This window comes from Coturnix japonica, unplaced genomic scaffold (assembly GCF_054131305.1).
Source record: "Coturnix japonica strain WE unplaced genomic scaffold, WE-NBRP24 Scf085, whole genome shotgun sequence".
NCBI lineage: Eukaryota > Metazoa > Chordata > Aves > Galliformes > Phasianidae > Coturnix > Coturnix japonica.
In genome coordinates, this window is record NW_028188988.1 from 318,505 (window position 1) to 334,547 (window position 16,043).

Here is a 16,043-nt window from a genome sequence, read left to right on the forward strand (position 1 = left end):
AAGAGGAAGAGGGAAGAGGAAGAGGAAGGGGAAGAGGAAGGGGAAGGGGAAGGGGAAGGGGAGGGATGGGAGGGGAGGAGAGGAAGAGGATGGAGAGGAAGGAAAGGGAGGAAGAGGAAGAGGAAGAGGAAGAGGAAGAGGAAGGAAGAGGGTGAAGAGGAAGAGGAAGAGGAAGAGGAAGAGGAAGGGGAAGAGGAAGAGGAGGATGAAGAGGAAGAGGAAGAAGGAAAGGAAGGAGGATGAAGAGGAAGAGGAAGAGGTAGGGGAAGAGGAAGAGGAAGAAGAAGAGGAAGAGGAAGAAGAAGAAGAGGAAGAGGAAGAGGAAGGGGAAGAGGAAGGGGAAGGGGAAGAGGAGGAAGAGGATGGGGAGAAAGAGGATGGGGAGGAAGAGGAAGAAGAGGAAGAGGAAGAGGAAGAGGAAGAGGAAGAGGAAGAGGAAGAGGAAGAGGAAGAGGAAGAGGAGGAGGAAGAGGAAGAGGAGGGAGGAAGGATGGGGAGAAAGAGGATGGGGAGGAAGAGGAAGAAGAGGAAGAGGAAGAGGAAGAGGAAGAGGAAGAGGAGGAAGAGGAAGAGGAGGAAGAGGATGGGGAGAAAGAGGATGGGGAGGAAGAGGAAGAAGAGGAAGATGAAGAGGAAGAGGAAGAGGAAGAGGAAGAGGAAGGGGAGGAGGACCCACCTGCAGCGCAGGGACGCGGATGCAGTGACCAGGTAGGGTTGGTGGTCTCCAGCAGCGAGACGAAGGCCCAGGAGCTGGTGGTGGCAGCTCATCCCGTCCCCTGCTGGGGGACATGGGGACAACTCAGCTGGACCCAAAACCCCTAAAATCATAAAGTAATACCCCAAAAATACAAGTATCCTCAATGGGTGTGACCCCAAAAGATCCTGTTATAGCCAATGAATGGCCTAAAACAACCCAAATCATCAATGAATGGCCCCAAAAATGGCCTAAAAACCCCCAAATCATCAATGAATGGCCCCAAAAATGGCCTAAAAACCCCAAAATCATCAATGAATGGCCCCAAAAATGGCCTAAAAACCCCCAAATCATCAATGAATGGCCCCAAAAATGGCCTAAAAACCCTCAAATCATCAATGAACGGCCCAAAAATGGCCTAAAAACCCCCAAATCATCAATGGGTGACCCAAAAACCCAAGTATTCCCAATGGGTGACCCCAAAGATCCTATTATAATCAATGAATGGCCTAAAAACCCCCAAATCATCAACAAACGGCCCCAAAATCCCATATACCCCCAACAAAACCCAATTATCACCAATGAATGGCCTGAAATCCCCCAAATCATCAACAAATGGCCCCAAAATCCCATATACCCCCAACAAAACCCAATTATCACCAACGAATGGCCTAAAATCCCCCAAATCATCAACAAATGGCCCCAAAATCCCATATACCCCCACAAAACCCAACTGTCACCAATGAATGCCTAAAAACCCCCAAATCATCAATAAACGGCCCCAAAATCCCATATACCCCCAACAAGACCCAATTATCACCAATGAATGGCCTAAAATCCCCCAAATCATCAATGGGTGACCCCAAAATCCCATATACCCCCCAAAAAACCCAATTATCACCAATGAATGGCCTAAAAACCCCCAAATCATCAACAAACGGCCCCAAAATCCCATATACCCCCAACAAAACCCAATTATCACCAATGAATGGCCTAAAATCCCCCAAATCATCAACAAACGGCCCCAAAATCCCATATACCCCCAACTAAACCCAATTATCACCAATGAATGGCCTAAAATCACCCAAATCATCAACAAACGGCCCCAAAATCCGATATGTTGCCCCTAAATCCCCACTATTTCTTTCTACCTTCGGTGCCGCGCTCTTTCCTCCCCTTGGCATGAAGCAGCTCAGGGCTGGTGGCAAAGACACAGGTAGGGTGAAGGCTGATGCCCTGCTTGGTTTTGGTGTGAAAAATCTATAGAAAGAGCAAAAATCAGCCCATCGAAAAACCTTAATTTTAAGGGGGAGGTGAACTAAAATGGCCGCCATCGTCAATGGGAGAACTAAAATCCGCAATATTAATGGGTAAGGGTGACCCAAAAAGACAAGTATTCCCAATGGGTGACCCCAAAAAGACCCTATTATCACCAATGAATGGCCTAAAAACCCTCAAATCATCAATGGGAGACCCAAAAACCCAAGTATCCCCAATGGGAGACCCCAAAAACCCAAGTATCCCCAATGGAAGACCCCAAAAACCCAAGTATCCCCAATGGAAGACCCCAAAAACCCAAGTATCCCCAATGGAAGACCCCAAAACCCAACTATCCCCAATGGGAGACCCCAAAAACCCAAGTATCCCCAATGGAAGACCCCAAAAACCCAAGTATCCCCAATGAGAGACCCCAAAAGACCCTATTATCACCAACGAAGGCCTAAAAATCCCGATATCATCAATGGGAGACCCAAAAGACCCAAGTATTCCCAATAGAAGACCCCGAAACCCAAGTATCCCCAATGGAAGACCCCAAAAACCCAAGTATCCCCAATGGAAGACCCCAAAAACCCAAGTATCCCCAATGGAAGACCCCAAAACCCAAGTATCCCCAATGAGTGACCCCAAAAACCCAACTATCCCCAATGGGAGACCCCAAAACCCAAGTATCCCCAATGGAAGACCCCAAAACCCAAGTATCCCCAATGGGAGACCCCAAAACCCAAGTATCTCCAATGAGAGACCCCAAAAGACCCTATTATCACCAACGAAGACCTAAAAACCCCCAAATCATCAATGGAAGACCCCAAAACCCAAGTATCCCCAATGGGAGACCCCAAAAACCCAAGCATCCCCAATGGAAGACCCCAAAAACCCAAGTATCCCCAATGGAAGACCCCAAAACCCAAGTATCCCCAATGGGAGACCCCAAAACCCAAGTATTCCCAATGGAAGACCCCAAAACCCAAGTATCCCCAATGGGAGACCCCAAAAGACCCTATTATCACCAACGAAGACCTAAAAACCCCGATATCATCAATAGGAGACCCAAAAGACCCCATATCATCAATGGGAGACCCCAAAAACCCAAGTATCCCCAATGGAAGACCCCAAAAACTCAAGTATCCCCAATGGGAGACCCCAAAAACTCAAGTATCCCCAATGGGAGACCCCAAAAACTCAAGTATCTCCAATGAGAGACCCCAAAAGACCCTATTATCACCAACGAAGGCCTAAAAACCCCCATATCATCAACGGGAGACCCAAAAGACCCCAAATCATCAATGGGAGACCCCAAAACCCAAGTATCCCCAATGGGAGACCCCAAAAACTCAAGTATCTCCAATGAGAGACCCCAAAAAGACCCTATTATCACCAATGAATGGCCTAAAAACTCCGATATCATCAATGGTTGACCTAAAACACCCCATATCATCAATGGGAGACCCCAAAACCCAAGTATCCCCAATGGAAGACCCCAAAACCCAAGTATTCCCAATGGAAGACCCCAAAAACCCAAGTATTCCCAATGGAAGACCCCAAAAACCCAAGTATCCCCAATGGGTGACCCAAAAATACCCTATTATCACCAATGAATGGCCTAAAAACCCCCATATCATCAATGGGAGACCCAAAATCCCAAGTATCTCCAATGGGAGACCCCAAAAACCCAAGTATCCCCAATGGAAGACCCCAAAACCCAAGTATTCCCAATGGGAGACCCCAAAACCCAAGTATCTCCAATGAGAGACCCCAAAAGACCCTATTATCACCAACGAAGACCTAAAAACCCCGATATCATCAATGGGAGACCTAAAACACCCCATATCATCAATGGGAGACCCCAAATCCCAAGTATCCCCAACGGAAGACCCCAAAACCCAACTATCCCCAATGGGAGACCCCAAAACCCAAGTATTCCCAATGGGAGACCCCAAAACCCAACTATCCCCAATGGGTGACCCCAAAACCCAAGTATCCCCAATGGGAGACCCCAAAACCCAAGTATCCCCAATGGAAGACCCCAAAAACCCAACTATCCCCAATGGGAGACCCCAAAACCCAAGTATCCCCAATGGAAGACCCCAAAAACCCAAGTATCCCCAATGGAAGACCCCAAAAACCCAAGTATCCCCAATGGGAGACCCCAAAACCCAAGTATCCCCAATGGAAGACCCCAAAACCCAAGTATCCCCAATGAGAGACCCCAAAAGACCCTATTATCACCAACGAAGGCCTAAAAATCCCGATATCATCAATGGGAGACCCAAAAGACCCAAGTATTCCCAATAGAAGACCCCAAAAACCCAAGTATCTCCAATGGGAGACCCCAAAAACCCAAGTATTCCCAATGGGAGACCCCAAAAACCCAAGTATCCCCAATGGAAGACCCAAAAACCCAAGTATCCCCAATGGAAGACCCAAAAACCCAAGTATTCCCAATGGAAGACCCCAAAAACTCAAGTATCCCCAATGGGAGACCCCAAAAACCCAAGTATCCCCAATGGGAGACCCCAAAATCCCAAGTATTCCCAATGAGAGACCCCAAAACCCAACTATCCCCAATGGGAGACCCCAAAACCCAAGTATCCCCAATGGGAGACCCCAAAAGACCCTATTATCACCAACGAAGGCCTAAAAACCCCGATATCATCAACGGGTGACCCAAAAGACCCAAGTATTCCCAATGGGAGACCCCAAAAACCCAAGTATTCCCAATGGAAGACCCCAAAACCCAAGTATCCCCAATGGGAGACCCCAAAAACCCAAGTATCCCCAGTGGGTGACCCCAAAAGACCCTATTATCACCAACGAAGTCCTAAAAATCCCGATATTATCAATAGGAGACCCAAAAGACCCCATATCATCAATGGGAGACCCAAAATCCCAAGTATACCCAATGGGAGACCCCAAAAACCCAAGTATCCCCAATGGAAGACCCCAAAAACCCAAGTATCCCCAATGGGAGACCCCAAAACCCAACTATCCCCAATGGAAGACCCCAAAACTCAAGTATCCCCAATGGAAGACCCCGAAACCCAACTATCCCCAATGGTTGACCCCAAATACCCAAGTATCCCCAATGGGAGACCCCAAAAACCCAAGTATTCCCAATGGAAGACCCCAAAAACCCAAGTATCCCCAATGGGAGACCCCAAAAGATCCTATTATCACCATTAAATGGCCTAAAAACCCCGATATCATCAACAGGTGACCCAAAAGACCCCAAATCATCAATGGGTGACCCCAAAACCCAAGTATCTCCAATGAGAGACCCCAAAAGACCCTATTATCACCAATAAATAGCCTAAAAACCCCGATATCGTCAACAGGTGACCCCAAAACCCAAGTATTCCCAATGGAAGACCCTAAAAACCCAAGTATCCCCAATGGGAGACCCCAAAAACCCAACTATCCCCAATGGTTGACCCAAAAAAGGCCCATCCGACCCCAAAATTAAGGCATTAAATATTATGGGGTGGGAGGGGGGGTTACCTGGTCGGAATCCTTCCTGCTGTCATTGAGGGGGTCCGGGATGGCGAGTTGGGGGTACAGACCCCGACATAGAACCAGTTTGAGAAGGGAAATGTGGGAGGGGGTCAGGTCGGAGCTGGAGGAAGCCTGAAGTTCGGCCACGTCGTGTCGGAGCTGGAATTTGACGTCCTTTGGGGGTTTTTAACCCAAAATAAAGGATAAATGGGGAGGGGGGAGGGTTGGAGAGAATTATATGAAGCTGATGGAAGGGATTTAGACCCAAAAGAGCCAAATCTGGACCCAAAAACGCAACTCGAAGAACCCGAATCTTGAGGTGGGATTTAGACCCGAAAGAGCCAAATCTGGACCCAAAAACTCAAGTCTTGAGGTGGGATTTTGACCCAAAAGACCCAAATCTTGACCCAAAAACTCAAGTCTTGAGGTGGGATTTTGACCCAAAAGACCCAAATCTTGAGGTGGGAATTAGACCCAAAAGACCCAAATCTTGAAGTGGGATTTAGACCGAAAAGACCCAAATTTTGACCCAAAAACTCAAGTCTTGAGGTAGGATTTCGACCCAAAAACCTGAATCTTGAGTTGGGATTTTGACCCAAAGAACCCGAATCTTCACCCAAAAACTCAAGTCTTGAGGTGGGATTTTGACCCAAAAGACCCAAATCTTGACCCAAAAACTCAAGTCTTGTGGTGGGATTTTGACCCAAAGAACCCGAATCTTGAGGTGGGATTTAGACCCAAATCTTGACCCAAAAACTCAAATCTTGAGGTGGGATTTTGACCCAAAAGACCCAAATCTTGAGGTGGGATTTAGATCCAAAAGAACCCGAATCTTGAGGCGGGATTTTGACCCAAAGAACCCAAATCTTCACCCAAAAACTCAAGTCTTGAGGTGGGATTTTGACCCAAAAACCCAAATCTTGAGGTGGGAATTAGACCCAAAAAACCCAAATCTTGAGGTGGGATTTTGACCCAAAAAACCTGAATCTTGAGGTGGGATTTAGACCTGAAAGAGCCAAATCTGGACCCAAAAACTCAAGTCTTGAGGTGAGATTTTGACCCAAAAGACCCAAATCTTGACCCAAAAACTCAAGTCTTGAGGTGGGATTTTGACCCAAACCCCCCTAAACCCAACCCCAGACCCCAAAACCCCACGATTTCACCCCAAAACCCCCCCCCCTCACCTGTATATCCACATTGAGCTCCCCGGACCCTCCCTCATCTTCCTCCTCCTCCTCTTCTTCCTCCCCCCCCTTTAACTTTAAGACCTTGCGGGGTCTCGTTGCAGTACCACCCTGTGACCGATAGAGGCGCTGTAGAGCACGACGATGAGGATCCCGATATTGGGTTGGGGTCCGGGGGTCGTTGTGGGGTGGGGGGATGAGGTGGTGGTCCCGGAGGAGATCCTATAAATGAAAGGGGGGGGGGGTTTAAAATAGGGGGGGGATATGGGGGGTTATGGGGGGGTTTAGGGTGGGATTTGGGGTTGGGGGGGGATTTGGGGTGGGATTGGGGGGATATGGGGGGATATGGGGGGATATGGGGAGGATATGGGGAGGATATGGGGAGATATGGGGGGATATGGGGGGATATGGGGGGATATGGGGGGAAATGAGGGGATATGGGGGGGATATGGGGGGATATGGGGGGATATGGGGGGATATGAGGAGGATATGGGGGGATATGGGGAGGATATGGGGGGATTTGGGGGGGATATGGGGGGATATGGGGTGGGATTGGGGGGATTTGGGGTTATGGGGGGATTTGGGGTGGGATTGGGGTGATATGGGGTGGGAATGGGGGGATATGGGGTGGGATTTGGGGTTAGGGGGGGTTGTGGGGTGATTTTGGGGGGATATGGGGTGGGAATGGGGGGATATGGGGGGATATGGGGTGGGATTGAGGGGATATGGGGGGTTATGGGGTGGGATTTGGGGTTATGGGGGGGGATATGGGGTGGGATTTGGGGTTAGGGGGGGTTTTGGGGTGGGAATGGGGGGATATGGGGGGATATGGGGAGGATATGGGGGGAAATGGGGGGATATGGGGGGATATGGGGAGGATATGGGGGATTTGGGGGGATATGGGGGGATTTGGGGTAAGATTGGGGGGGTTTGGGGTGGGATTGGAGTGATATGGGGTGGGAATGGGGGGATATAGGGTGGGATTAGGGGTTATGGGGGGTTTTGGGGTGATTTCAGGGTGATATGGGGTGGGATTTAAGGTTGGGGGGGATTTGGGGTGGGAATGGGGGGATATGGGGTGATATGGGGTGATTTTGGGGTGGAATGGGGGGGTTTTGGGGTAGAATGGGGTGGAATTGGGGTGATATGGGGTGGGAATGGGGGGATTTGGGGGGATTTGGGGTGGGATTTGGGGTTATGGGTGGTTTTGGGGTGGAATGGGGGAGTTTTAGGGTAAAATCGGGGGGATTTGGGGTGATTTTGGGGCAGATTGGGGCAGTTTTGGGGTGAGATTGGGGGGATTTGGGGTGGGATTTGGGGTTATGGGGGATTTTGGGGTGGGATTGGGGTGGTTTTGGGGTAAGATTAAGTGGCTTTGGTAGGAGATCGGGTGGGTTTGGGGTGGGATTTGGGGTTAGGGGGGGTTTTGGGGTGGGAATGGGGGGATATGGGGGGATATGGGGGGATTTGGGGGGATATGGGGGGATATGGGGGGATATGGGGTGGGATTGGGGTTATGGGGTGAGATTGGGGGGATATAGGGAGGATATGGGGGGATATGGGGTGATATGGGGTGGGAATGGGGGGATTTGGGGTGATATGGGGGGATATAGGGTGGGTTGGGGGGATATGGGGGGATATGGGGGGTTATGGGGTGGGATTTGGGGTTATGGGGTGTTTTGGGGTGGAATGGGGGGGTTTTAGGGTAAAATTGGGGGGATTTGGGGTGATTTTGGGGCAGATTGGGGCAGTTTTGGGGTGAGATTGGGGGGATTTGGGGTGGGATTTGGGGTTATGGGGTATTTTGGGGTGGTTTTGGGGGTAAAATTGGGGCCATTTTGGGGTCAAAAATGGTGTTTTTGGGGTCCCCAAACCTGGAACTGGCGCCGTAGGTTGGCGGCCTCATAGAGTCGATGCTCCTCCAACCCGCGACGACGGCACCAACTACGGGACCCACCGCGACGGAGGGACTTCACCTATAGGGGGGTAAAATGGGGTGGGGGTCTCTATGGGGTGGGGGTCCTTATATGGGATCCCTTATGGGGTCAGAGTCCCTATATGGGATCCCTAATGGGGTCGGGGTCCCTATATGGGATCCCTAATGGGGTGGGGGTCCCTATGGGGTCCCTATGGGGTGGGGGTCCCTATGGGGTGGGGGTCCCTATGGGGTGGGGGTCCTTATGGGGTGGGGACTCTTTGGGTTGGGGTCCCTATGGGGTGGGGGTCCCTTTGGATTAGGTCCCTATGGGGTCCCTATAGGGTGGGGGTCCCTATATGGGGTCCCTATGGGGTCAGGGTCCATTGGGGTGGGGGTCCCTATGGGGTCAGGGTCCCTATGGGGTGGGGGTCCCTTTGGGTTGAGGTCCCTATAGGGTGGGTATAAAATGGTGGGGGTCCCTATGGGGTGGGGGTCCCTTTGGGGTGGGGACCCTATGGGGTCAGGGTCCCTATGGGGTGTGGGTCCCTTTGGGGTCAGGGTCCTTATGGGGTGGGGGTCCATTGGGGTGGGGGTCCATTGGGGTCACGGTCTCTATGGGGTGGGGGTCCCTTTGGGTTGGGGTCCCTATGAGGTAGGAACTCTATAGGGTGGGGGTCCCTATGGGGTGGGGACCCTATGGGGTAGGGGTCCCTATGGGGTGGGGGTCCATTGGGATGGGGTTCCTATGGGGTGGGGGTCCCTATGGGGTCAGGGTCCATTGGGGTGGGGTCTCTATGGGGTCAGGGTCCCTGTGGGATCCCTATGGGGTGGGGGTCCCTATATGGGTTCCCTATGGGGTCCCTATGGGGTGGGGGTCCCTATGGGTTGAGGGTCCCTATATGGGATCCCTATGGGGTGGGGGTCTCTATGGGTAGGGAGACCCTATGGGGTTGGGGTTCCTATGGGATCCCTATGGGATGGGGGTCCGTATATGGGGTCCCTATGGGGTGGGGGTCCCTATAGGGTAGGGGTCTCTATGGGGTGGGGGTCCCTTTGGGGTGGGGGTCCCTTTGTGTTAGGGTCCCTATGGGGTGGGGGTCCCTATGGGGTCAGGGTCCCTATAGGGTGGGGGTCCCTATAGGGTGGGGGTCTCTATGGGGTAGGGGTCCCTATATAGGATCCCTATGGGGTGGGGGTCCCTATAGGGTGGGGGTCCCTATGGGGTCAGGGTCCATTGGGATGGGGTCTCTATGGGGTCAGGGTCCCTATGGGATCCCTATGGGGTGGGGGTCCCTATATGGGGTCCCTATAGGGTGGGGGTCCCTATATGGGATCCTTATGGGGTGGGGGTCCCTATATGGGATCCCTATGGAGTGGGGGTCCCTATATGGGATCCCAATGGGGTGGGGGTCCCTATGGGGTCCCTATGGGATGGGGGTCCCTTTGGGGTGGGGTTCCCTATGGGGTGGGACCCTATGGGTAGGGAGACCCTATGGGGTCAGGGTCCTTATGGGGTGTAGGTCCATTTGGGGTCAGGGTCCCTATGGGGTCAGGGTCCCTATATGGGGTCCCTATGGGTTCCTTTGGGATGGGGTCCCTATGGGGTGGGGGTCCCTATATGGGGTCCCTATGGGGTCCCTATGGGGTGGGGGTCCCTATATGGGGTCCCTTTGGGATGGGGGTCTCTATATGGGGTCCCTATGGGGTCCCTATAGGGTGGGGGTCTCTATAGGGTGGGACCCTATGGATTGGGGTCCCTATGGGGTGGGGGTCCCTATATGGGGTCCCTATGGGGTAGGGGTCTCTATGGGGTCAGGGTCCCTATGGGGTGGGGGTCCCTTTGGGTTGAGGTCCCTATAGGGTGGGGTATAAAATGGGGGTGGGGGTCACTATGGGGTGGGACTCTATGGGGTCACGGTCCCTATGGGATCCCTATGGGGTCAGAGTCCCTATGGGGTGGGGGTCCCATTGGGTTGGGGTCCCCATGGGGTGGGACCCTATATGGGGTCCCTATGGGGTAGGGGTCCCTATATGGGATCCCTATAGGGTGGGGGTCCCATTGGGTTGGGGTCCCTATGGGGTGGGGGTCCCTATATGGGATCCTTATGGGGTGGGGGTCCCTATATGGGATCCCTATGGGGTGAGGGTCCCTATATGGGGTCCCTTTGGGTTGGGGGTCTCTATGGGGTTGGGACCCTATGGGTTGAGGGTCTCTATGGATTGAAGGTCCCTATAGGGTGGGGTTGGGGCCATATGGGGTGAGGGTCCCTATATGGGATCCCTATGGGGTGGGGGTCCCTATATGGGGTCCCAATGGGGTGGGGGTCCCTTTGTGTTAGGGTCCCTATGGGTTGAGGGTCCCTATATGGGATCCCTAATGGGGTGGGGGTCCCCATATGGGATCCCTATGGGGTAGGGGTCTCTATGGGGTCAGGGTCCATTGGGGTGGGACCCTATGGGGTCAGGGTCCCAATGGGGTGGGGGTCCCTATGGGGTCAGAGTCCCTATATGGGGTCCCTATAGGGTGGGGGTCCCTATGGGTTGAGGGTCCCTATATGGGATCCCTATGGGGTGGGGGTCCATTGGGATGGGGGTCCCTATATGGGATCCCTATAGGGTGGGGGTCCCATTGGGATGGGGGTCTCTATATGGGATCCCTATGGGGTGGGGGTCCCTATAGGGTGGGGGTCCCTATAGGGTGGGGGTCTCTATGGGGTGGGGGTCCCTATATAGGATCCCTATGGGGTCAGAGTCCCTATATGGGATCCCTATGGGGTGGGGGTCCCTATGGGTTGAGGGTCCCTATATGGGGTCTCTATAGGGTGGGGGTCCCTATGGGGTCAGGGTCCCTATAGGGTGGGGGTCCCTATGGGGTGGGGGTCCATTGGGATGGGGGTCCCTATATGGGATCCCTATGGGGTCAGAGTCCCTATATGGGGTCCCTATATGGGGTCCCTATAGGGTGGGGATCCCTATGGGGTCAGAGTCCCTATATGGGATCCCAATGGGGTAGGGGTCCCTATATGGGGTCCCTAATGGGGTGAGGGTCCCTATATGGGATCCCTATGGGGTGGGGGTCCCTATGGGGTCAGGGTCCCTATATGGGATCCCTATGGGGTGGGGGTCCCTATGGGGTCAGAGTCCCTATATAGGGTCCCTATAGGGTGAGGGTCCCTATATGGGGTCCCTATATGGGATCCCTATGGGGTTGGGGTCCCTATATGGGGTCCCTATGGGGTGGGGGTCCCTATGGGGTCCCTATGAGGTGGGGGTCCCTATGGGGTCCCTATGGGGTGGGGGTCCCTATAGGGTGGGGGTCTCTATGGGGTGGGGGTCCCATTGGGTTGGGGTCCCTCCCTATGGGGTCAGAGTCCCTATATGGGATCCCTATGGGGTGGGGGTCCCTATGGATTGGGGTCCCTATAGGGTGGGGGTCCCTATATGGGGTCCCTATGGGGAGGGGGTCCCTATGGATTGAAGGTCCCTATAGGGTGGGGGTCCCATTGGGTTGGGGGTCCCTATATGTGATCCCTATGGGGTTGGGGTCCCTATATGGGGTCTCTATATGGGGTCCCTATGGGGTCGGGTCCCTATATGGGGTCTCTATATGGGGTCCCTATGGGGTCGGGGTCCCTATATGGGGTCCTTATAGGGTGGGGGGTCCCTATATGGGATTCCTATGGGGTCAGGGACCCTATGGGGTGGGGATCCATTGGGATGGTGGTCCCTATATGGGATCCCTATAGGGTGGGGGTCCCATTGGGATGGGGGTCCCTATATGGGATCCCTATAGGGTAGGGGGTCCCTATCCCCCCCCATTACCTGGACCCACTCATTGAAGGCATTGAGGAGGGTCAGGGGGTCTCCGTGTTGGTTCTCCAACGTTCTCCGGGTCTCGACCCTTTGGGGGTCCGACGAGCGAAGGACGAACGGGGTCGGGACGCTCAACATGGCGGCCAACGTCAATGTGGGGCTGGTCAATGCCAGGAGGGAGCCCCACACCAACATCTTCCCTATGGGGCAGGATATAGGGGGGATATGGGGGGATATAGGGGGATATGGGGGGATATGGGGGGATATGGGGGGATATGGGGGGATATGGGGGGATATGGGGGGATATGGGGGGATATGGGGGGATATAGGGGGATATGGGGGGATATAGGGGGATATAGGGGGATATGGGGGGATATGGGGGGATATGGGGGGGATATGGGGGGATATAGGGGGGATATGGGGGGATATAGGGGGGATATGGGGGGATATAGGGGGGATATGGGGGATATAGGGGGAAATGGGGAGGATATGGGGGGATATGGGGTAAGATTGGGGGGATATGGGGGGATATGGGGGGATATGGGGGGATATGGGGGGATATGGGGGGATATGGGGGGATATGGGGGGGATATGGGGGGATATGGGGGGATATAGGGGGATATAGGGGGGATATGGGGGGATATAGGGGGATATAGGGGGGATATAGGGGGATATGGGGGGATATGGGGGGGTATAGGGGGATATGGGGGGATATAGGGGGATATGGGGGGATATGGGGGGGATATGGGGGGATATGGGGGGATATAGGGGGATATGGGGGGATATGGGGGGATATGGGGGGATATGGGGGGATATGGGGTGGGATTAGGTGGTTATGGGGTGATATTGGGGGATATGGGGGGATATGGGAGGATATGGGGGGATATGGGGGGATATGGGGGGATATGGGGGGATATGGGGGGGATATGGGGGGATATGGGGGGGATATGGGGGGAATATGGGGAGGATATGGGGGGATATGGGGGGATATAGGGGATATGGGGGGATATGGGGGGATATGGGGGGATATGGGGGGATATGGGGGGGATATGGGGGGATATGGGGGGATATGGGGAGGATATGGGGGGATATAGGGGGATATAGGGGGGATATAGGGGGGATATGGGGGGATATAGGGGGGATATGGGGGGATATGGGGAGAATATGGGGGGATATGGGGGGATATGGGGGGATATGGGGAGGATATGGGGGGATATGGGGGGATATGGTGGGGATATGGGGGGATATGGGGGGATATGGGGGGATATGGGGGGGATATGGGGGGATATGGTGGGATATGGGGGATATAGAGGGATATAGGGGGATATAGGGGGATATGGGGGGATATGGGGGGATATAGGGGGATATGGGGGGGATATGGGGGGATATGGTAGGATATGGGGGTATATGGGGGGATATGGGGGGATATGGGGGGATATGGGGGGATATAGGGGGATATGGGGGATATAGAGGGGATATAGGGGGGATATGGGGGGATATAGGGGGGATATAGGGGGGATATGGGGGGATATGGGGGGATATGGGGGGATATGGGGGGATATGGGGAGGATATGGGGGGATATAGGGGGATATAGGGGGGATATAGGGGGGATATGGGGGATATAGGGGGGATATGGGGGATATGGGGGTATATGGGGGGATATGGGGGGGATATGGGGGATATGGGGGGATATGGGGAGGATATGGGGGGATATAGGGGGATATAGGGGGGATATAGGGGATATGGGGGGCTATGGGGGATATGGGGGGGATATGGGGGGATATGGGGGGATATGGGGGGGTATGGGGGGATATGGGGGGATATAGGGGGATATGGGGGGATATGGGAGATATGGGGGGATATGGGGGGATATAGGGGGATATGGGGGGATATGGGGTATTTAATTTGGGGGGGGTCTCACCCTAAGACCACGTCGACGGGGAGCTGGGATAACAGGGACCCAATTGGGGTCAGGGATTCGGTGTCGTCCAAAGCACCTTGAGATTGAAGGTAATGGATGGAGGAATCCAGGCTGGATGGGGAGGGGGGGTCCAGGAAGGGGAAGGAGCGGGGGTCTCCCAGCCCCATGCTTTTTAACTAAGGGGGGGGCATAGGGGTATAGGGGGGTATAGGGGGGGATATGGGGGGGATATGGGGGGATATGGGGGGATAGGGGGGTTATAGGGGCGGATATGGGGGGTATAGGGGGTATAGGGGGGGATATGGGGGGGGCATAGGGGGGATATGGGGGGTATAGGGGGTATAGGGGGGGATATGGGGGGTATAGGGGGGTTGTGGGGGGATATAGGGGGGTATAGGGGGATATGGGGGGTATAGGGGGGTATAGGGGGGGATATGGGGGGTATAAGGGGGGATGGGGGGTATAGGGGGGGATATGGGGGGTATAGGGGGTATAGGGGGGGTATAGGGGGGGATATGGGGGGTATAGGGGGGATATGGGGGGTATATAAAGGGGATGGGGGGTATAGGGGGGTTACGGGGGGTATAGGGGGGGATATGGGGGGTATAGGGGGGGCATGGGGGGTATAGGGGGGTTAGGGGGGGTATAGGGGGGGATATGGGGGGTATAGAGGGGATGGGGGGGGTATAGGGGGTAAAGGGGGTATAGGGGGGTATAAGGGGGGTATAGGGGGGGATATGGGGGGTATAGGGGGTATAGGGGGTGATATGAGGGGTATAGGGGGGTTAGGGGGGGATATAGGGGGGGATATGGGGGGTATAGGGGGATGGGGGGGTATAGAGGGAATGGGGGGGGTATAGGGGGGGATATGGGGGGTATAGGGGGGATGGGGGGGTTATAGGGGGGATATGGGGGGTATAGGGGGGGTTATAGGGGGTATAGGGGGGTATAGGGGGTATAGGGAGGTTAGGGTGGGTATAGGGGGGGATATGGGGGGTATAGAGGGGGATATGGGGGGTTATAGGGGGTATAGGGGGGATGGGGGGGGTATAGGGGGGGATATGGGGGGATAGGGGGGGATAGGGGGGGATAGGGGGGATATGGAGGATAGGTGGGGATATGGGGGGATGGAGGGGGTATAGGGGGGTTGTGGGGGGATATAGGGGGGATGGGGGGGGCATATAGGGGGGATGGGGGGGGTATGGGGGGGAGGAGGGTATAGGGGGGTTAAAGGGGGGATATGGGTATATAGGGGGGGATATGGGGGGTATGGGGGGGGATATGGGGGGTATAGGGGGTATAGGGGGGTATATGGGGGGATATTGGGGGGTATAAGGGGGTATGGGAGGGTATAGGGGGGGTTAGGGGTGGATATAGGGGGGGATATGGGGGGTATAGGGAGGATAGGGGGGTATAGGGGGGGATATGAGGGGTATGGGGGGGATATGGGGGTTGTGGGGGGGATATGGGGGGTATAGGGGGTATATGGGGGGATATGGGGGGTATAGGGGGTAAAGGGGGGGGTATAGGGGGGATATGGGGGGATATGGGGGTTAGCGGGGGATATGGAGGGTATAGGGGGGTTAGGGGGGGATATAGGGGGGGATATGGGGGGTTAGGGGGGATAGGGTGGGATATGGGAGGTATAGGGGGGATATGGGGGATATAGGGGGGATGGGGGGGGATAGGGGGTAAAGGGGGGTATAGGGGGGATATGGGGAAAGAGGGAGAGAAATGAAGAC

General features: G+C 54.4%; 1 protein-coding gene across 1 annotated transcript in view; it reads right to left on the minus strand.

Moving 5' to 3' along the window:
- Positions 1-14,472, minus strand: part of LOC107307421 (putative ATP-dependent RNA helicase DHX34) — a 28,910-nt gene extending 14,438 nt beyond the window's left edge. The window contains 9 exon segments of the mRNA XM_085534550.1: positions 677-704; positions 706-743; positions 745-779; positions 1,846-1,954; positions 5,471-5,638; positions 6,649-6,870; positions 8,523-8,624; positions 12,389-12,577; positions 14,301-14,472. Coding sequence (XP_085390676.1) covers positions 677-704; positions 706-743; positions 745-779; positions 1,846-1,954; positions 5,471-5,638; positions 6,649-6,870; positions 8,523-8,624; positions 12,389-12,577; positions 14,301-14,468 — 1,059 coding nt within the window. The 5' untranslated portion in view covers positions 14,469-14,472.
- Between the last annotated feature and the right edge of the window lie 1,571 nt (positions 14,473-16,043).